General features: G+C 40.5%; 5 protein-coding genes and 1 long non-coding RNA gene across 9 annotated transcripts; 2 read left to right on the top strand and 4 right to left on the bottom strand.

Moving 5' to 3' along the window:
* The first annotated feature begins 819 nt into the window (after nt 1–819).
* LOC135635500 (glucose and ribitol dehydrogenase-like) lies at nt 820–2,203 on the top strand. The gene is made up of 4 exons (XM_065146604.1): nt 820–1,027; nt 1,118–1,494; nt 1,576–1,934; nt 2,021–2,203. The coding sequence occupies exons 1-4, from the start codon at nt 905–907 to the stop codon at nt 2,041–2,043; spliced, it is 882 nt and encodes a 293-aa protein (XP_065002676.1). The 5' UTR covers nt 820–904; the 3' UTR covers nt 2,044–2,203.
* A 205-nt stretch (nt 2,204–2,408) lies between these two features.
* Nucleotides 2,409–3,253, bottom strand: LOC135635304 (36.4 kDa proline-rich protein-like). Its single transcript, XM_065146284.1, has one exon. The coding sequence runs from the start codon at nt 3,213–3,215 to the stop codon at nt 2,586–2,588; it is 630 nt and encodes a 209-aa protein (XP_065002356.1). The 5' UTR covers nt 3,216–3,253; the 3' UTR covers nt 2,409–2,585.
* An 836-nt stretch (nt 3,254–4,089) lies between these two features.
* LOC103982444 (uncharacterized) lies at nt 4,090–6,965 on the bottom strand. 2 transcript variants are annotated; one of them, XM_009399369.3, is made up of 2 exons: nt 6,811–6,965; nt 4,090–5,375 (listed from the first exon to the last, which is right to left on the bottom strand). In XM_009399369.3, the coding sequence occupies exon 2, from the start codon at nt 5,326–5,328 to the stop codon at nt 4,357–4,359; it is 972 nt and encodes a 323-aa protein (XP_009397644.2). In that variant the 5' UTR covers nt 5,329–5,375; nt 6,811–6,965; the 3' UTR covers nt 4,090–4,356. The 2 variants fall into 2 exon arrangements, with proteins under 2 accessions (XP_009397644.2, XP_009397646.2); XM_009399371.3 differs by having other exon boundaries at nt 4,090–5,339; nt 6,811–6,957.
* A 1,011-nt stretch (nt 6,966–7,976) lies between these two features.
* On the bottom strand, nt 7,977–10,373 carry LOC103982446 (uncharacterized). Of its 2 annotated transcripts, none has more exons than XR_010495699.1 (3): nt 10,203–10,373; nt 9,866–10,051; nt 7,977–8,259 (listed from the first exon to the last, which is right to left on the bottom strand). It is a non-coding gene; the product is annotated as an uncharacterized LOC103982446 (long non-coding RNA). The 2 variants fall into 2 exon arrangements; XR_010495700.1 differs by having other exon boundaries at nt 9,870–10,051.
* Nucleotides 10,374–10,395: 22 nt separating this feature from the next.
* Nucleotides 10,396–13,003, top strand: LOC103982447 (protein PARALOG OF AIPP2). The gene is made up of 3 exons (XM_009399377.3): nt 10,396–10,762; nt 12,296–12,445; nt 12,558–13,003. Exons 2-3 carry the CDS (start codon nt 12,348–12,350, stop codon nt 12,844–12,846), a joined length of 387 nt encoding a protein of 128 aa, XP_009397652.2. The 5' UTR covers nt 10,396–10,762; nt 12,296–12,347; the 3' UTR covers nt 12,847–13,003.
* A 101-nt stretch (nt 13,004–13,104) lies between these two features.
* LOC135635671 (lipid droplet phospholipase 1-like) lies at nt 13,105–19,037 on the bottom strand. Of its 2 annotated transcripts, none has more exons than XM_065146914.1 (10): nt 18,751–19,037; nt 17,817–17,884; nt 16,440–16,510; nt 16,108–16,350; nt 14,995–15,158; nt 14,845–14,900; nt 14,682–14,734; nt 14,467–14,587; nt 13,541–13,641; nt 13,105–13,415 (listed from the first exon to the last, which is right to left on the bottom strand). In XM_065146914.1, the coding sequence occupies exons 1-10, from the start codon at nt 18,873–18,875 to the stop codon at nt 13,347–13,349; spliced, it is 1,071 nt and encodes a 356-aa protein (XP_065002986.1). In that variant the 5' UTR covers nt 18,876–19,037; the 3' UTR covers nt 13,105–13,346. The 2 variants fall into 2 exon arrangements, with proteins under 2 accessions (XP_065002986.1, XP_065002987.1); XM_065146915.1 differs by having other exon boundaries at nt 16,440–16,506; nt 18,751–18,822.
* Between the last annotated feature and the right edge of the window lie 2,138 nt (nt 19,038–21,175).

Here is a 21,175-nt window from a genome sequence, read left to right as displayed (position 1 = left end):
TCCCTAAATATCTATATTTGTTATATATTTGTGGCTGTGAAATCACTTAAATGGTCCACTCGCTTGGCCAAATCATCATTTATCACAAGATAAAGTATTTGATGTCAGCATTCAATATCATATCTTTATCCATATCTATTATTAATGTCAGATCGAGGTTGATCATTTATAGGTCAATTTTATGCCATTTATGGGTGACCAATAAGATTTGGGCATCCTTTTAAGTTTATATTGGACTTGGATTCATGTAGGCAATAAACTTCTTTTAGCCTTTGAGACTCTATTTGCATCCAATTAGATTTGAATCCTACATGCTATGGGATTTGGATTGTGTTCCAAATATAGCTAAACTATGCAATGCCATTCATTTTGGATTTGTATTGTGGTACTCTTTTGTCACAGAAATATTTATATTATGAAACTATATATAAATTATATGCAAAATAAATTTAGGTTGTGCATGTGATTTATGTTATATATAAATCATATAGCAAGGCAGTTTATTTTGATTATGTCTAATGACACTAAACATAGCAAATATTTTAGATTAATTTGGTCAGAATTCAATTGATTTGATCGGCATAAGTCAACATTCTGCTCGTTTTGACTTGACTTGCACTCGACGTTGATCCATATCCGCCATCCCACGACCTCATTCCAGCCATGCCCGACACGTGCGTCACATGCGCCATGAGAAGACCGCCACGTAGACCAAACTTCACGCCACGTACGCGCCATACGCGGCAATCGTCCCGTCTCCCTCCGTCGCCTTATAACCCACTTCACGTCGCCCTCGCGGAATTCTCAGGTCATCTTCTCTCCTGTGTTGTGAGCTCTCATAGCCGGGGCTCCCGTCGCCTCTTCTGCACGCTGTCCTCGTGGGCTTCTTGCTTCTTCTACGACCATGGCCTCAGGAGGTCAGCACTTCCCTCCTCAGACCCAAGAGCGCCAACCCGGCAAGGAGCATATCATGGAACCCACGCCTCAGCCCATCAGTGACGAATATAAGCCCGCAAACAAGCTTCAGGCTCTCTCTCTCTCTCTCTTGTGCCTCTGTTTTAAATCGGTCTAATCAAGACTGGCTCTGATGGGTTCATCGGTGTAATCTCATGTGCAGGGGAAGGTAGCGCTTGTCACCGGAGGAGACTCTGGCATCGGGCGGGCGGTGTGCTACTGCTTCGCACAGGAGGGCGCGACCGTGGCGTTCACATATGTCAAGTCTCAGGAATTCAAAGATGCAAATGACACCCTCCAGATGCTGAGGCAGATCAAGAAGCACGACGCCAAGGATCCCATTGCGATCCCAGCCGACCTCGGGTACGAGGAGAACTGCAGGAAGGTCGTCGAGGAAGTGGTCAACGCGTATGGGCGTATCGACATCTTGGTCAACAATGCGGCCGAGCAGTACGAGCGGTCCTGCATCACTGACATCACCGAGGAGCAGCTCGAGAGGGTCTTCAGGACGAACATCTTCTCTTATATGCACGTTTCCAAGTAAGAGACTTGCCTTAGAAACGATGGCTTCATTCTCTCCCACTCCTATTTGCTAATCGACAGTTTGATCTTTTGACGAAGGTTTGTGGTGAAGCAAATGAAGGCAGGTGGCTGCATCATCAACACGACGTCCGTCAACGCCTACAAGGGCCATAAAACGCTGCTGGACTACACGTCGACGAAGGGGGCGATCGTCGCCTTCACCAGGGCGCTGGCGCTGCAACTGGCGGACAAGGGGATTCGTGTGAACGGAGTGGCACCGGGGCCGGTGTGGACGCCGCTGATACCGGCTTCCTTCCCGGAGGAGGCGGTGGCCAACTTTGGGAAGGAGGTGCCGATGGGCAGAGCCGGGCAACCCTACGAGATTGCGCCGACCTACGTCTTCCTTGCATCGACGCCAGACTCATCTTACATTACTGGGCAAGTCATCCATCCTAACGGTACGTACATTCTTCCCTCGCCATCGATCTCACTCTTTGAGCTCGATTACTTGGTGGTTCTTTGACGTCTCTGTTGATGCATGCAGGCGGCACTATAGTGAATGGCTGAAGCAATGATCTGAGACCTCAGCAGTAGTTCCTATTAATGGTCTTCGTTTTCTGGTCTTCGATGTGAATGTTACAGTATAATGCGGGCTTGTTAGTTGCCATATAAGTGTATGTCAAGCTAATATATACGTGTATAAAATGGATACTCTGTTTTGTGTATTCGGACATGTGTATGTTCCAAAACAGTGCATATGTCTCAGTAAATGAGAGATCACTCGTCAAAAGGAGCAAGAAAGCGTCACAACACGTGTAGTCAAATGAGATCCCAAATCCAGTTCTTGAAAGCATCTAAACCTCCAACGATAGATTGCTGGTTAATCTGTACTAATAGGATAATGTTTGAGACCACGTAAAACTAATGAGAAGTCAACAAGATAAGACCTCAATGCGGGAAAATATATGAGAGATTAATTACATTCACCACGCCGCATGATCAAAGCGAAGACGCAAGAAATCTAATCCGAACCCCTAAAATCTAAGCAATGTTGCCATCAGTCCCAAATCCTAGCAGCAGAATCCTAAGCACCAACTTCCATCGCAGATCTAGCTAAGAGGGCAGAGGTACCCGGGAGCTGGATCCTTGCCACAGGTGATGAGCACCTGCAGCGCCAAGGGGATGTAGATATCGAGGTCGAGCAGCCTCAGTTTGATGGCGGTGCAAAGACACGTCGCCGCCTCCAGCTCCAGCAGGCCCTGCAACACAGGGCAGCACACGTTCTCCGCCGGCTTGCCGAGGCCGACGTGCACCAGCCCCCCCAGCACGTCGAGACACAGGCCCAGCTTCAGAATATCCAGCGAGCACGTGGCCGGCGGCGAGGTTCCCGGAGGAGCACCGCCGCCTTCGGCTGGCGGCCCGACCACGGGAGGGTTGGTGTAGGGTGGCAGGTGCTTCGGTGGTCTCTTGGAGGAGGGTGGGCGAGGGAACGTCGGGTGAGTACAGGTGCCGCAGGCCGATGCGGTCGAACCGAGGACGGCGGCGACGAAGAGGAATGGTATCAGAGCTTTGGTGGCCATTGGAACTGTGAATGGAGCCGAAGGACGACTGGTGGATTTGTAGTGAGCTGAGACCAGTCTCGTGAAGGAGCTTTCGAGTATTCTTTGGCGAGTTCCCGGAAATAAACCTGTTGCATTGCTGCAAAGCGAACCCGATGGATGGCATTGGGAGACGTGCATGTCAGAAGAAGGTGATTCTGATCGATCCGTGAGTATGCTCTCCGGATGAGTTGCTGTGTCTCTCTCTCTCTCTCTTCTCTGTGTCTGTGTGACAGATGCCTGAATCATGTATACATGAAGAGGAGTTCTCGTCAAGAGCTTTGGTTGAAAGCCCTTCTTGACCACATAGCTAACCCTCGTCCATGAGGCTTTGATGCTTCTTGATTTGAGTGTTTGCAGATGCAGCCAAGACCATTAATCTGAAGGAATCCATGCTGGTGGTAATCCATGGGAGTGCTGTCTTTTATTCCCAGATTCACTGTAAAATGCGTGCTGGTGCAGTTATCGAAGGAAACACGTGAACTCCTTCGCCTTACAGCTTCTTGTCCTCGTTTCATTGATATGTATACTAAGAAATCTACGTATGTCATCCTTGAACTCGTACGTATATATATATATATTCTCAAAGTCCATAAATAAATATATATATATATATATATATATATTCTTTAAATTTAATATTACATGTATAATATTTAAAATTTTAAATATTTTGCTTTCGTTATCATGCGTCCAATAAATTCAACTTAACTACTAGTAAACATAATCATAAAATATTACAATTTTAAATGTTGTAATCAAAATAAAATCAGAATAGTCTATATTTATGTGTTTTTATAATTAAAAAAATCGATGAAGAACCATTAAAATCATAATAATTTAAATATCATGACGAGAAACCCTAAAGTCTTTTTATATTTTAATCTCTTCTATGGTACGTAAGTATAGTTGGGTCAAGAAATTTATATGGAATTATAGTTATAACGAGAATGATGAGGAAGTTTGTCGAAACATATAAGGACATGTATGTATGCACCCTAAACAATAACAGTAGTATACAATTTCAATCTTTTATTACATACAAAAATATAACATTTTGATCTCTTTATTACATACAAATATATCGTTTCTACTGCTATCATCAACAAAGGAGAGACTAAGTTGCACAAAAGGTTGTTTACAGTGTAACATATTTGGTCCTTGAGAAATGACCATTGCTGCACTTTACAGTGTTTACAGATTTCTACAATGTTTTTGCTGGAGAATTACATCCAATCGTACTACTACACTTGTAGGTCTGTGCCACTTGCTGAACTGAGGATTACTGATGATTCTGAGAGGCAAATCCTGCAAACCAAGCAACCCTCATCAGCTGAATCCCAAGTATCAGCACCCACCATGAAACCAACCCCCGAACACTTTCCATCATCCATGCAGGTGCACCGATCTCACCAGCCAGCTTGAGCCCCCTCATCAGCTGCAGCACCCTATAAGCTTCGTACACCACGGGTGTCACCAGCCACACTGGCGACCTCCAATGCCATGTCAGCATCTCTGTCAACATCTGTATGGAGAGCAGCAGAAGGTAGGGGCCGAGCACTACAGCAAATGAGATGAATGGAAGATGTGGCTCAAGCGATCCTCTCTGAGACGCAAAGAGTAGCACCAAAGGAACAAGAAATCCCAACACACTCGCTCCCAGGTTCCAGAGTCTGTAGCCAAGTGGCACTTGACTCTTCTGTTGGATGGAGCTTCTTGGCGGTCGTCCGCAGGAATCAGCCATTAGAAGAAATAAGGTTGCACCCATGTTAAAGAGACAGTCGAGTCCGACTAAAGAAAGAAGACCGGCAATATTGGGACCGAGGAATACAGAGGACAGAGGCAACCATAGCGTGGGCACCATGCCTGTAACTAGAAGAACCGAAGGCCCCAAAAGCCACATTGGCCACTTGAGAGGCTGGTGCAGCAAAGGTGGCTGATTCTTCATATCAATAACATCTTCTTCACCCTGAAAAATAGGAATACCTGATTTATCTTCTGCATCAATGGCTTCGACAATATTGCTTCCTTTGATGATAGCATCACCATCATCGGTAGTAGCATATGGAGGAGTCTCAGCTTCCCAGGGAAAGAGGTTGCTCCGACACAAGGACAGATTTTTTAGCCCTTTTCTGTGGAAGATTGGACTCTGCAGTTGCCTTGACAACTTGGGTAGTCTCCAATTACAAGCTTGGATATCAAGAATTGCCTTCCTCTTCACACATAGTGGAGACCATGATAAAGAGGCCATCATATGGTTGTTGTCTGCTTGCCACAAAGTTCTAGTAGGATTTCAGCATGCTGGTAAATGGTAATCAACCTTTCATTCGTTAGATGAGTAGAGGAACATTATTTGTTCCAAGAAGCAAGATATAACTGTTACCCAAAACTCATTCCTGTAGTTTCTTGTATTATCAGATTATCCTTATAATGCAATAACAGATTACGTAACTTAAAAATAGAAGCCAGTAGAATATTGTCATGAAATTTGCAATAACAAACTTCCTCAAAAAATTCAAGAAAATGCATGAAAAGATTATTCAATCCGAGAGGACGAATTACGCTGAACCAACTAGAACTGTAAGAAAAAGATATAGTGAGCTATTGTAGTTGCTCAATGGTGTTCAAACTATGCTACACATGACCAGTTTGTGGCTAAATTTATGCTACCTGTGCGAAAAAAAGTCACAAGTAAAAAATATGGCTTTTCACATATGTAAAAAATGTTGAACTTAATTAAACATATGATTTTTTAACGATTTCAATGACGACAAAATATCCATGTAGTTGATCTCAAATAGTTGGGACTTACGGTTTTACTGTTGTTGTTGTAAGAAAAAAATCAACAAAAGCTAGCTTTAGATTTTCCCTCTGTGATCAATTTGTTGGAGGTCCTACCAGAGATCCTCATGGTCCTTATGACTGTAAAATTTTCCATCCAAAACCAGAATAATAATGGTTTGGCTAAACTCATTTATGAAGACAAACAGAGTATAGACTAAGACGATTCTTTAACAGATTAATCACAACAAAAATTGAAAACGTCCTGCTCTAACCAATGATTCTTGCATGATAATAAGAAAGATAAATTCTCGAACACCTCAAGGGTGCGTAACATTCCAAATTCTAAAGAGAGTTTACAGAGCAAGGAAGCCAACAGAGAAGATATGACATTGCATCAGCTATTAAGTCTATTATTGCATTTCAACCAATAAAACTATAAAAAAGTTAAGCGTTCTCAGTTTAAAGAAAGAGAATGATTCACAAGACATGCGTGCAATATTCATCATAATTAAATTGTAAGTTTACATTTGCTGGCCAACACGACCAACATCATCATTAGGTTTCTCCCCCTGCCTTCAATCCATCTTATCGAATCACTAGCCTCAAAGCCAGGCCCTCCGAATTCCCCTTTTTATCAAGAATTAGGTCGAAAAGAATCCTCGGGATCCACTAGAGTAATCACATCGAAATTTCGCTAAATCCAAATGTAAGCCCCAAAACCAATAATCTCCAAGATGTCCCCATATCTTATCCTCTCTTTTTCTTTCTTTTGATTTTGAGTTGCTTACTATGGTTAATCTTTGTAATAAAAAAATGCTTTCAGAATAACCTAAAACCCTAATATTTCTCATGAACAAAGAAGAAATCATAGAATCCGATGCAAGAGTAGCAGCAAGCACGGATTGCAAGCAAGAAAAATAACAGAATCGAAGAAAACAAGGAAGAGGTTCACCTGATCCAATTGCCCGACCTTTCTTTAGATCCTATTTGGGCGACCGCAGACTGGGTTTTCGGTTCCCTCCGCCGATTCGAGGAATACGTGCTCTTTATCGGCAAAAAGGAATAAAAAAATGTGTTCTTTATAATTTTTCTTGTTATTATTATTATTTCTTTTTCTGATGAAGAGAGGAAGGCTTACGGCCAGAACTCGGTTGTTTCACGCGGAGGGGTGGATAGTGATGCCCAGAGAATTCGACGGCCAAGATCGAGTCAAATGGCTTTCGCACCGTCACAGCGGTGGCCTCGAAATCTATTGGGGATTAAGTAGTAATTTTTTGGGCTAATTAATATAATCTCTGTAGTTCGTTATCTTTAATATTTTTTTATTTTTATTTTTTTTAAAATTATATTAAAATCTCTATATTAAAGTAAAATATTTAATCTTATTTATCTTCTATACATAAAGAAGTAAAATATTTAATCTCGTTTATTCTTACGTGTGCTATGCGCAAAGAAATTACTTTCGTAAGTATAAAGATCGAGATACAAAAAATAACTAAGAGGAATAATATATAATTAATCTTAATTATTTTAAGACTTCTTATAGAACCCAAATATATTTTTTTTTATGCTACAGGTTTTGGAAAAGGATAAAGGTTGGCTCTGAATTACGATACATCGGATAATGAGGTGCTAAAATGGCTACAGTAAAAAGACTTAGATCTGTGTTAATTGGTCTTCCATGGCTTATTGGCACGAACTACCTCTGTTTCCCTGTTAATAAGATGGAAATCATTCGCAAGTCAAAATTAACACGAACATTGACTTTTAAGGCCCACCTGTTACCATAAAGTAGATAATGTCTGCGAGTCAGCACAAGAACAGTGTCGAAATATACGCTTAGTTCGTATGATCAAAAGTGAACTTGTACAAATTTCATCAATCCAATAACAGGTAAAAACATTGCAGTGAGATCAACTTCACCGTCTCAGAAGATGAGCCATCCTTCCGTAAACCACAAATTTTGCATCAACGGTGAATCATCCTTGGTGATGCAGGATGGTACCAAATCTTTCACGCTCCATTGTTCTCGTCTGGAAAACATCAATTTTTTAAAGCATGCGGCCATAATTCTCTTTGCACTTTATCTACTCAAATAAATTTTTATGTAAACAATAATTTAAGAAGAGGATAATTTTATTTTCTACTCCATAGCTGCCCTACAAGTTAATAGAAGAGAGAGGCACAAAACATAGTATTTTGTCAACACCCATCTCTGGCACATTTAGTTTGATCTGCCACATGCAGAGGGACTGGTATTATGGAGGGCACCACATGACAACCGAGATTATTAGTGGGATTTCAGCTTAGAATGAAACCAACTAGTCAAAACATCATATGGCACATTGATGTATCAAATCAAGCCATCTACCAGTCAGCACTTGCTCCACAACTAGTCAACCTGTGCATTACATGAGAATACGCATGTGAACTCACAAGTGAAATTTACATGGATCTCCAGGAAAATAATCTTAATCATGTGAATCTATCAGATGATATTTTATTTCGTTGATCGGTCATCTAGCAGATGCGTACTTGAAAACTGAAGAGTCACGATTTCAACAATCATTGAGCTGTTTTGCATAATTGTGATGCAATGATGAAAGTTTTGAGATGATTGCCTTTCAAAATGGACCATGAAAGCATAGCAATATCTAAACATTTGCCTTCTAAAATAGAAAATCAATAAATGTTCGACCATCATTCTCTCTGTTGGACTGTGGTATTTAAGCTCAATCAGCACTGAAAACTGTTGAGGGTGATGTCAATTCTCGGGCACCTGATGATGGAGCCCATGTGTGGGGGGTCCTCGCATGTTTGTGGGAGACCATCATTCTCTCTGTCGAGGAATATGTACTTGTTTTCTAACATAGGTTGGCTATTTAGTTAAATTGACTATTGATATCATATATGAGAACAAATCCTGTGAAATTTCACAAAGTAATAGCCGTAAACACTTCATCAACAATGAAACCAAAATTAATAATTGCAGAAATTCATAGCTGTTCAGTGAACTTCAGATGTAAATTTCGTAACCGGAATCTTCTGTAGTTATCTGAGTTTAGTCTGCTAAGGTTTTTGACTACCGAATGCAAGTTAACAGCTCCAGAATCAGTGATATTCAACTGTTGTTTGCATTTTAGGATCCTCCATCTAACACTGGAAGGATCATGGAACAAGTGGCAACAAAGTATCGTGGATGACATCTAACTTTTGACACTTCCATTACAAACACATTGCCAGATACCAGATGGTGGTAACTAAGTTGGTTTAAAGGTCAAATTCAAGGATCAAGGTATCATGTCATGTTATCCAAAGATCAGTGCGTCGTATTTGTAGTTTCATCATTAGAATGTGAACCACATCATTCTGACATCGTCATTCAAGGATTATAGTTCACGAGCCAAGTTTCAATCTTATGAAGCTGTTAGAAACACACCTAAGACTTCTAGAATTCCTGAAGACAACCTAACTACCTAAGCCGATATTTACAGCAATTTTTCATAATCAAACAAGGAAAAGAAACATGATTGGACGGATATTTCTTGTCGGCAATGCTGAAAGGAGAACATCATGACAAGTCAACTGGATTTTTAAACTTGATCATCCACATCTTTCTCATGGTATAGAAACATCATGTAGATGGATCTGCCTCGAGAAAGATGGATGGATTAACTAAAAATAATAGTCAGCTCAGCTTAGGAAGTTTCCTCGAAGATGATCTTGGGAGGCTACTTGTGTTGTGTGGGGGCTGGGATTTATTTTCTTGGAGGTAATATTCTACTACATGATCTTCGTAAATAAAAATTTTCTCCAAGTTTCCGTATCAAACCAAGAGAACACAAATTACCAACATGTCAGCGAAAACAGATGCTAACTTCAACAAGCAAACGATCATCGATAGTGTTTTCATCAGAACTCATACATAAAAGAGAAATTCGTCACTGATCGCGAACTTGAAGCATGATTCTTGATAATTCGAAGGGGATAAAGAGAAACAAACTTACTTACAGATAACCTGATGGGAGAAACAACATCACTAGGGTCCCGGACAGGCGCGGCCGACGAAACCCTGTGAAAGAGCCCGAGCGCTCCGAGACGCCGAGCTCAGCTGCGAAGTCAATTTTGCCGCCGCCACCGCACTGTGCAAAGGGAAGAAAGAACCACCCCAGCAACCCAGTTCCACAGGAACCCTTGATTGAGAATTCACAAGAAAATCAACAAGTGTGGCCAAAATCAAATGATATTATGGAGAGAAAAAAATTAATAAAATTCACCAAAATGATCGAAAATTTCGATCAAATTCCGATCACAAAACCGCTGTTAATAGGAAAGGATTCTCACCTAGAGAACGACGACAAGCGGCGGATTGGAGAAGCGACAGTCTTTGATTGGACCGCGAACGACCGGATAGAGACGAGAGGAATGCGGCTCGCGGATCTGAAGATGGAGGTCATCGAAACACGGAGGAACCCAAAACGAGATAAAAATTGAATTGCGAATTAGGGCGTCTCCGAGGACCCCCGAGTGAACATACCTCACTCGTGACTCTTCGATGGTTGCCACGTCCTCCGTTGGATCCCATCCGACGGTTCCCGTGAATACCAACCCGATTCCTCGAGACGGAAGCAGAGCCGGAACCCTACTTGGTACGTTTATAAAGTTTCCATCTTGGACGCCGAAACCGTCCCTCGCTGTCCGAACTCTCAACACCATGGCCGTGGCCGCCGCCGCCGATGTCCGAGAAGCTGCGACTGATTTCCCAGTTGCGCAAACACCAAATGCCCCTCCGAGTTCAGTTCGCCATGGGAACCCACGCTATGACTGCGGAAAGCCCTAAAGCTTGAATCTTTATGCTTGCTTACCGCTCGACGCAGCTGAACCATAAGCTCCACAAGCGGGAGGTATATCACTGCCAAACTCTCATCCCTTGATCTCAGCACTGCATTAAAGCATGTCATTTGCAAGAAGAGGAATCGTGATGGTGGCCACTTAGCCAGTCACATACTGCAGCTGCACAAGCTGTGATCTTGATGTGAATGGTCATGAAGCACACCTACAGCAAACGAAGTGTGGCATCTGTTCAAGCGAGCGATCAACTGTGGCTCGCTTAAGATGCATTTACGTACATGTTAGCGAGCCATTGCCAAAGGCTTCTGTGAGGTGGAAGAACAGGAAAAAGGAGATTGATAAGCAAAATATGAACATTTTGCATAGAAATTTATTTTTATGGTTTAAAATAACATCCGAATTATCGACTGTATATAAATGTGTGTTACGAAAATATTCCTAAAAATAATTTTTTTGTTTATCGGTGGAGTACAACAAGAACAAAATAACTATTTGAGGTGTCCAAACAACAACAATAATAATAGATCTTCACGGGCCAAACTTTGTGGTGATGCCTGCACGACTCCAACATCATCTCACAGCTAGTTATGATCAACTATGTAAATTCTCTGTATCACTGAGTTCTGTGTATAGGACGAGTTAAAGGTGAAAAAAGGAGAGGTGTTTCTTGGGACAATGAGTACTGGAAAGTTACACGATAGTCAAGTAAAAAAGGACCACGAATTGTTGACTTTAGAGAGACAAAGAAAGGCATTAAGAATCCATTTATTGCCACCCCCAACAGCATCCCAACCAAGTGCAGATGATGCCGAGTAGGAAGGACACAGAGAGGGGAAGGAAGGCCGTAATGGCCATCCATTCCTTCTCGTATGCGACCATGGAAAGGTAAAGAGATGAGATGCCATCGACAGACGCAAAACCACAAACACTCGGTGGGTCTATCTAACGACGCACCTTCGTATGAACCATCTCCTTCGGTGGACGCTCCCCCTTGGAGTACATTCAATGGTGGAGTCCAAAGCCCATGGCTGACTCCCACCTACCTCCTAATTCCAGGCACGCATGTGCCCCTTCCATACCCAGCAACTTCTGGTAGCCGCAGCTGCAGCAACCCATGTTGTTGCTCTGCTTCTGATACTGCGAGGTTGATGGCGACCAATGGCTTCTGCAACTCCTGACCTTTACCTCTCCGTAATCCTTGACCATCTCTATCTGCCATTCGATCATGAGGTACGAGGCGAGTGATGGAGCAACATTTCAATCGCTTCGAAATTGAATCGGTATCGAATATAGTGCACGTTGAGATCATTAAATTACTCCTAACATATAATTCATGATTTAATGCGGTTTCGCGTGGTCCTTTGTCGTGAGATGTGACATCACCCCTGAGGCTCGAAAGTTTCAGGGATGAGTCAGTCCGTCCGAGTGGATTCTTGTTGGCCACGGTCACGTTTCACATGCACATGCATGTATACGGATAACGATGACAAATACCATTACGCTTACTCTTTGTCCCATTTCCGTGTTCTCCTGTGCCTTGTACCGCCTCTTAAATGCGACTTGTTCTCTTCCTTCTCCCTCTGCAGCTCCTCTTCCTCTTCTCCTCCTGAAAGCCATACCAGGCTACTCCACATAGCCATGGCGAGCACCCACGCTGTCTGCTCCATGTGCGGCGACATCGGCTTCCCCGACAAACTCTTCCGATGCTCCCGATGCCGCTCTCGCTTCCAGCACTCGTACATTATCAGCATCTCTCTCTCTCTCTCTCTCTCTCTCTCTCTCTCTCTCTCTCTCTCTCTCTCTGTTACGTTGGAGACATCTAACTTCTTCGGACTTCGTTGTCTACAGCTACTGCACCAACTTCTATCATGAACTGCCGGCGGGGTCTGCAGGGGTATGCGATTGGTGCCTGAGTGAAGGCAGGATCGGGGACAAGTATGAATTGCCTTGGAAGAAGTCGGAAGGGAGAGACAGTGCCGAAGCAGCTGGTAGACGTACTGCGTACGCCAAGGGCGACAAGGTTAAGCAAAGCGGCAGAGTCGACGACAGCGACAGCCGGGGCTCCAGTGGCAGCAGTACGTCTTCTTCAAAGCCGGCCGGCCGCAGGTACAAGCTACTCAAGGATGTCCTGTGCTGAGCACTACCCCAGTGTCTGTGTGTGTGTTCATTAGTAGATTAGCTGTATGATCCACTTGCATAGAGTGAGAGCTGTGATGCTTTTTGTATATTACTCCTGTGTTACCATGATGTAATTAATGTCGATCATAAAAGGTTTGTGGTTCGTGTCTTGGTCATGATCTATGCAATACAGGTCAAAGGAATTCGACTCCCCTCCACATAAAAGGATCATTCGTAGTCAGGTTGAATGAGGAGAATTATTATGACAAGACAAATATAAGGGATAAATATATTGAATCTCGTAATGTTTTGAAACTTTAAATGTTATTATTATACAGTTGCCAATGCTGACAGTAAGAGATCTGAGAACTACAGGATTAAGATAAGAAAAGCTTCTAGGCTGATTGATATAACTATATTAATCTCGTTAGCCAGTTTTGTATCGAGAATTCAGGAGCTCTTTATCGATACCCGATGAGTGATGGGTGTCCGGCACGGCCAAAAATTTCTTTAGCTCTTTCAAAGAAAGTGATCGATCATATGTTGTATAACATCTGCACCTTCTGAATGCATGAAGGGATCCTTAACCTGACAGATATCCAACAGGCATGGAGAAGAATAACAAGATCAATTACAAGTGCTAAAGAGCTAAAGAATGTCCGAAGAAAGGAGGACGATCAATAAAAGGAGGGAGAAGTCGTGGCAAAGTTGACCTGAATCACACTGTGTGCAGCAAACCTCTGGATGCTGATGTTGTGGAAACTAACATCCACCCTCTCCCAAGACAAACGAGTGAGGCCTGTCACCAGCTTCTCTGCACAACAGATTCAAGGTGTAAAATAATAGTTCAACCGGAAACAGGTTATATTAACTTGTTCTCAATGCTTAATACTGTTGCTTAATTTAAACTCAACACAAGCAATTATGCATGCATAACACCGCAACTACTGAACAGAGTTTGATATTATGGTCCTCAACTGGCAATATACCAGTGTGCCGGAGACCACTTGATCTTTGCGATAGTTCTACCGATCCATGAAAAGAACACAAGACTAGTTTGCCAAGAATTTGCACCACATATGCACTTTTTTTCACACTGAAATTGGAGCACTTTTTAGGTGACATATGATGTCAGCAACTTTGCTGCATTCAACCACTTTACGCCTACTTTTCTTTTCCTTCTAGATTGCATTTTCAATTAAAAACCATTACTTCATGTACAGCTCATGATTTGATCAATATATTACACATCTAACATAAAGTTTAGCAGCACGTTTAAACATTGCAAATACACTGAATTACTGCACTGCATCCTTTCGACACTTTATCCAATGACTACCTCTTGTTTCTAAAGCTTTTCTCACTACAGATTCTACGTAAAGCATCATTTGACATTGAAGAAATAAGGACTGAAACGGCTATGAGTTTCAAGACAAAATGTACACATATAAACTGGAAATGGATTCACCAGGAAGTTGTATCACCACACAGATCATTATAGTAAACACAGGAATTCAAGAAAAAGATTGAACAACCTCATCGACAGGAATGAAAGACCGCAGACAAAAAGAACAGTCCATAATGAGAATTGCAATTAATTTCACTTTACTCTGAAACTACTGGGAAGAATGATATGTACCTTCTAACACATCACAGTCATCATTCATAAGTGAGTCACTAGCGCACTTATCATTTCTGCTTCCTGCTGAGTATTCTTCATATACAATATGTGGGTATCTCTCACTCAAAGAATCCTCCCACTGGAGGGCAAAATATATGAAAGCTCAATACCAATCTAACCATACCCAACAACAAATAAGTAAATTATTGAAACTGTAAACAGAACACCATTACCTTAGGCAGCTCAGAAGTGCGTCTTATGCATGATGTCCTCCAGCCAACTATGTCTTTGATGTCATTTAGTTTGGAAAACAACTTGACAACTAATTAAATGTCTCCAAAATTATAGGCGTGGGAATGATAAAATCAAAACCAAGAAATTTCAGGAAAAGGATACGATCATAGCCAACGTTGGAATAAGCCACTCGGCGTTTGAATGCTTGCAGAGCAGACCTGGATTCATTTTTTTTTATGATCTGGTCATGCTACCCAGAAATAGCATCTCATAATTGATGAATTCAACTAAAGCAAGGACAGATGGAAATACATAAAATGAAGATCATCACAATCATCCACCATTCGTTGCAACAATGGGGGCTTTCCTTCATCATTATCTGTTAGAAAAAGATGCTTGCCAGTTCTTCTAAAAATCCAGTGAATAACACAAGATGCAACTTTTTCAATAGCAGTGACGCCTAAAAGAAATGGGACCTGTGAATAATCCCCATGTAAAAAACTAGAATACAGTGATAAAACAAAGCATATAATATCATACATATGACGTCCACCATGAAACACAACTTCTGATACATGAAAATAACATATGGCATAACATCTAACATCTACTAAAGCCAGCAAAATACATTAGGTCAAAGAGAAAACTTGGAGGAAAACGTTCAAAGTAAAAACATTTGCATTACAACATGAAGCCACCTAAAAGTGGACACAATGATCACCTATTGTGAGCGATGAAAGACAAGTTTAGAAATTCACTCAGAAGACACAAGTAAGCAAACTGTTAAAGCATGGAAGTTCTGCAGCCAAGTAACAATTAAATTTGTTGGAAGAAATGGAGAGTTATTCCTATAAACGTAAAAGTTGCACTCTTAAATACAAAAGGTCAATCAAAATAGCAGACGGATACTGAATGAAGTTCTACATCTAAAGCAAGATTTCAAATCTTGACCATATCAGTCCAACTATGTACCGGTATCCAAACATACATATTGACACTAGCAAAACATTATTTATTATTTTACTTAATAATACCATGCAGTACAAGTTGATAATCACCAGTAATACCAGTATGACACCGATTCGTCAAAACTGATATCAGACCATGGTTTCTCCAAAGAAATCAAATCCTTGTGCACCTAAGAGAAAACTAATGGGATTTAGATACAATAAAAGGACTTAATTCCTTCCCCCTATTTTCACTTGAACATTTGCAAAACTTCCAATGCTTGCATTTTTCACACGAGGAAAATATCCATACCATATTGACAATCAACCTGTTTTGTCTAATCTGCTGCTGAGCCTCACCATCTCTTGTGATGCCACATTTCAGTTAAATTCCAATACAATCTCTATCCAGCTAATTTTTACAAGCATATGAAAGTTAAAGACTTGCATAATATAGGTAAAACATATGAAAGATTACCTGTTTGTTTCCCCTAGATCCAAGATGAGGTGTAGCTACTGTGATGAAATTCATTGCTTGCAAACCGCAGATAGTACCTCTTTTACTGTCATCACAGACAGTATCCAGGGGATCCTCCAGGGATTTTCTTTCGGGAGGTATGTATAATCTACCAATTGCATATCTTGCAACTAATCCTCCAACTGAGTGTGCAATAAAAGAAATCCTTCGAAGATCTGGCCATTTGTTGATCACCTCAGTTACCTATTTAAGTAGGTTGTGTCAAAGGACTAAATAACGAATAAGGATATCAGAAAATCAGATGTTCATGTTTTCTTAAGAGTCATACTAACCTCTTCTGCTAATCGTTCACCCATAACATCAACACCATCTAATGTTAGTCCATACATGTTTCTTTCACTACCTACGGGAAAAAAAAGTATATAAATGGCCTGGAGGATATCACACAAACAACATAAACTTTAACAGAGCATAATTCATATGAATAGTAACAGCATACTCGAACAGAACGAAGTTAATGCCAAAACTAAAAGAGAAACCATATTGTTTTGTCAGGTAGTTTTGCGCAATCTAATGTATACCAGAGTCACAGACGTCAACTATACACACAAGAAATACAAATGTCCATTCTCTCAAAATCATCTGCAATGCATAATTTTCTGTCATTATTTTTTAATGGCAGTCCAACACACAGCATTCCTGTTTTCAAGTATCTTTTAATTAGTACTGCTAAAGCTTTACTACTCTTGCAGGTAAAGTGAATAATTGCCTATTAAAGCAACTGGTCTAACATTCAACACTAAGGGCAAGGTATTACATTAATATTGGCTTTAATAATTAAACAATTAAGATTTTTAATGTGTATACAGTGTGATAAAGATCAGAATTTAAAGCTATTATGTGGTTCACTACATCTATGGGACGAGGCATCCACAAAAACAAAAGGTTGTCTACACAGAATTATTAAACAACCTTTAGATATGAATTATGAGCTCATGAAAAAGATATGGAAGAGAAGTTCTACCAAAGGCCCAGATTTTTCACAAAGAATGTTTAAAACGAAAGTTACACTAGCTCCAATTTTTAAGTTGGAACATGCTTTGAGTAATTTAGACTGGATATCATAATCCAATCAGTAGGTTAAAATGATTATCGTCTAAAAAAGTATGTTCATCTATGAGAATAGAATAGCTTCATAGCCTTCATTAACCAAGAATTTCACATTTATTACATGATGATTGTTGGAATAAAACCCATTGATTATCTAGAAATCTAGCCAAGAATTCAGCTTGAGGACATTCATCACCGTGAAGACGGAGTCAAGTAAGATTCTGTCTGGGCCACTGCTCATTCATGCAGAGACAAAACCTGGATCAATCGCAAAGGACAGGAAATAACTCTAATTTTAACAGCTCATTTTCTTCTCAAACTACGACTGGAAAATTTTATTTAACACCAACAAAGCCATAAGTCCCAATCATAGAAAATTTTTATTACCAAAAAATTTTCTACAGCACATTATGTAACAATATAAAAAATGTTGAAACAAAATATCACACTTTTGACCCCATGTCACAGAAACTACAATCTCAAGAAATGAATGAAAGTGGATCCACCATCACTAGCAAATAGCTGACATTACTTTTAAAAACAGCAGAATAACTAAACAAACTCAGGAGCCTACAAAAAATTGCCAATGCTGCACTTACAATGAACTATCACTTTATCTGGAAGCATTTTAACAAACTCGTCAGCTGCAAACTTCCAGTCAGCAGTGCTGCAACCATTAGTTGAATACCATTGCTTAATATAGAACCAAACATGCTATATAACAGATTAAATAATTAAATAAAAATCCAGATAGGGATGGCTACAAATGCAATAAATACTTCAGTTGAAAATTCTGACCAATTATTACTTTAATTAACATAAAACTATATATTTTTTAAGACATGGTCGTAGATGATGTTTCTCCAATAAGCAAGAGTGCAGATGAAACTAGTTATTTCTTATTTTATTGTTTCTCTCCAGAATTATAGAACAAAACATCTTTTAATCCTCCTTTACATGCAGAGACGATAGTGAGTTGTGCAAAGAAAGGAAAATTAAACATATAGGAGATGAATCTCCAATCCCTAAACTTAACAGCACTAATCACCCTTCTCTCAAGCTCTACCATATCAAGCTAAAGTCTTGCCTCTAAATTTCATTCACTTTGTTGGTCAAGTTACTACAATTCCTTGTACTACAATTACGAAAGTTCCAATTTTTCTAATAAAATAATTCAGAACATCTTAACCGAAGACATGAGGTAGAAGAGAGAAAAAAAATCAACCTCAATACTGTCTAAAATTATAAAAGGATCAGAAAGGAAGAAAAAAACAATATGAGGAAAAGGATTTCAGGCCAATTCACAACAAGAATCACGGCAGCACAATTCTGAAAGAGAAAAAAGAAGAGAGCAAGTCAGCATCCACACGCCCAGGAAAACCATTACCCGAAACACAAAACTTTTCCACGAATTCCTCTCGGAACATTCGATTCCATTCCAAATCCAAATAGAGACCGCAGCTCAGAAATCCAATTCCAAGAACAAACGACAAAACGAGAACGATCCAAGCGGAATTAAGAGAGGACCGCCACCTCCCGAGGATGCCGTGGACCATCACGACGAGGTGATCCGCGGCTGCGGGGCCGGACGAGCTCCAGACGTCGGTCCCGCCACCGACGCTCTCCCCCGTACAAACTCCTCCTCCGACGTCTCCCATCTCTCGGCGCAACTCACGCGACCATAACAAAACCGATCCCCGGGATCGCGATCAAACCAAAACACCAAAAGAGGAGAGAAAGGCGGATTGAAGGAGGAGAGCGCGGAGGACGAGTAGTTGGGAGAGGGAGAGAACGAGACGAACGAAACCAATACAACCCAGAAAGGTCGGCCCGGCAAAACGGACGTTATAACGTGCGCAGGTGGGGTTTGACTTGACGGTGACGTGGACGACTGATCCATTGTTTACCTCTAACCCCGTTAAATATCATGACGGCCCATCACGATCCTCTCTGTTTCCGACGCGAAATGGACGGTGTCGATTCTCCCATCGCACCGACCACAGTTTGGTGCCTCAGATGCGGGCTTCACACAGCAATGTGTTCTTAAGACTTGCGGGGGGGTAATCATGTCTTAATAATTCGATAATTAAATGTTCTACGGTTATTAATACGTTAATTTGTAGATAATTATCTAATAATCAATACTGAGTGCATTATAATGATATTGGATAGGGAGAACACGTGAGCAAGAGCTTTCTGACGTGGTGTGCTGATGACAATAGTTGCTCATACTGATCCTGCGTCTCGACCACGTCACCGAACAAATAAGTTCGGCTTGTCACCGGTTGACAACGTTGGGCCCACGGTTGATTGTTGGGGTCCCTACGCCAGGGTGCAATTAAACGCTTCATTTTCCTGGTTGGTGACTCGAGGGAGATAGAAGAATGAACCCCGCCCTATCGGTTGATTACAATCCTTATTCCGATTAATGACAAAGCTTAATTAGGTGAATTATAGCAAAATCCGACGTGCTTCCTTTTAAGCGTTGAGTGAGTGCTAAGCATCCAATTGAAATCTTCTAAGCAACATATGAAAGAGGGCAACGATAGACATACGTATAAGTAGATTAATGGCTTTTCGTTGTTTGGAAGCAAACCTATTGCTAGGTTTTCAGCCATTGTAGGTGAAACAACACACATCTCTTCAGGTAAAGCCATCCATAAATGTGCGTGCATAGCTTTCTTGTTCGCATATCTATGATGAAACTAAGATTGATCTTCTCATATTCTTCTTCTATCAAAACATACTAAACGGATGGTTTTTAATATATATATATATATGAAATTTTAAAAAGTAATTTAATTTTTTATTTTCTTATTTGGTATTTTTTTTTCTCTAATACAGTAAATGTTTCTTGTTGTCACTGTCTCTTTATTTGGATGGACATGGTTGATCATCTCGGAATAATCTCACTGTTTCTGTGATGCATTATCGCTTCTACCTCTCTACTTTAATTTCGTCATCTCCGTCCTCTTTATCATATCTTTGCTTCCACCTTGTTGGATACTTCATCACTTTAATTGCATACTTATTGTTGTGATCACCGCCACAATGATGGAAGAAAGATATATGAGAGGAATATTTAGAGTAAAAAAATAAATACCAAATGAGAAAATCATTCGCATCTCTCTCATAAACCTAAGATTATATCTTTTCATATTATTCCTCATTCAAAATATAACTAAATGGATCAATTTTATTAAAAAAAACTTTTTTTGAGATTTTTTGAAAAGTGTTTCAATTTTTTTGTTTTCTCATTTGGAATATTATTTTTCCCTCTAATATACTAAATATCTCTTGTCATTACTATCTCTATATTCGAATATACATTATCAATCACCTCGGAGCAGCTTCGCTTCCACAAGGCTCCATTGCTTTTGCCCCTCTACTTTAGTCTCATTGCTTCTATCCTCTTTGCGAGACTCTATCGCTTCCATCTCAACAAAAGCTTCTTTGCTTTAATTGCACCAGCATCATTTGAATTATGCTATTGTTTGTCATTACTACGGTGAAAGGATAAAGAGACATGAGTCGTAGAGACATTTAGAACAAAATGAACATCCAACGATAAAATAAAGTCACAAGATATGTTTAAAATAAAATGAACATCCAATAGAAAAATGGAAGAACGAGATACTTGCGGAAAAAAAAAACTCAAAAAAGTAAAATTTTTTAGGGAAATCATCCTTACAAAATATTAAAATTTAAGGAAATTTCTACTTAAATTTTTTTACCTCTCAAGTAATATTGTTTTCCAATTAATTTGGTTATATTATGACTTCAAATATAGTTGTCAATGTTGAAAGGAGTGGTCCTGTTGCACTGCACGTATATGGGAAGATGGTCAATCCACCTGGGAGAATTCAAAGCCCCCACGGTCGTCCCTGTCGCGGTTTCCCTCGCGGTCATGGCGACCACGCTTCCTGCTCCTCCATTACATAGTAAAAGCGACGGGACG

The sequence above is a fragment of the Musa acuminata genome, chromosome BXJ3-4 (assembly GCF_036884655.1).
Source record: "Musa acuminata AAA Group cultivar baxijiao chromosome BXJ3-4, Cavendish_Baxijiao_AAA, whole genome shotgun sequence".
NCBI lineage: Eukaryota > Viridiplantae > Streptophyta > Magnoliopsida > Zingiberales > Musaceae > Musa > Musa acuminata.
The sequence above is the reverse complement of the archived record's forward strand: the minus strand, read 5'-3'. Positions and strand labels throughout refer to the sequence as shown.

What these genes read in the sequence shown, in the direction of transcription:
- LOC135635304 (XM_065146284.1), bottom strand. Translation starts at nt 3,215, where the DNA reads ATGCACGTCTCCCAATGCCATCCATCGGGTTCGCTTTGCAGCAATGCA.
- LOC135635671 (XM_065146914.1), bottom strand. Translation starts at nt 18,875, where the DNA reads ATGGGAGACGTCGGAGGAGGAGTTTGTACGGGGGAGAGCGTCGGTGGC. An exon ending in GTCCACGGCATCCTCGGGAG is followed by an intron (nt 17,885 to 18,750) that starts GTGGCGGTCCTC and finishes TAATGGTTGCAG; the next exon opens with CACTGCTGACTGGAAGTTTG. An exon ending in TGTGATGATCTTCATTTTAT is followed by an intron (nt 14,901 to 14,994) that starts GTATTTCCATCT and finishes AAATGAATCCAG; the next exon opens with GTCTGCTCTGCAAGCATTCA.
- LOC103982444 (XM_009399369.3), bottom strand. Translation starts at nt 5,328, where the DNA reads ATGATGGCCTCTTTATCATGGTCTCCACTATGTGTGAAGAGGAAGGCA.
- LOC135635500 (XM_065146604.1), top strand. Translation starts at nt 905, where the DNA reads ATGGCCTCAGGAGGTCAGCACTTCCCTCCTCAGACCCAAGAGCGCCAA. An exon ending in AGCCCGCAAACAAGCTTCAG is followed by an intron (nt 1,028 to 1,117) that starts GCTCTCTCTCTC and finishes TCTCATGTGCAG; the next exon opens with GGGAAGGTAGCGCTTGTCAC. An exon ending in TCTTATATGCACGTTTCCAA is followed by an intron (nt 1,495 to 1,575) that starts GTAAGAGACTTG and finishes CTTTTGACGAAG; the next exon opens with GTTTGTGGTGAAGCAAATGA.
- LOC103982447 (XM_009399377.3), top strand. Translation starts at nt 12,348, where the DNA reads ATGGCGAGCACCCACGCTGTCTGCTCCATGTGCGGCGACATCGGCTTC. An exon ending in CGCTCTCGCTTCCAGCACTC is followed by an intron (nt 12,446 to 12,557) that starts GTACATTATCAG and finishes CGTTGTCTACAG; the next exon opens with CTACTGCACCAACTTCTATC.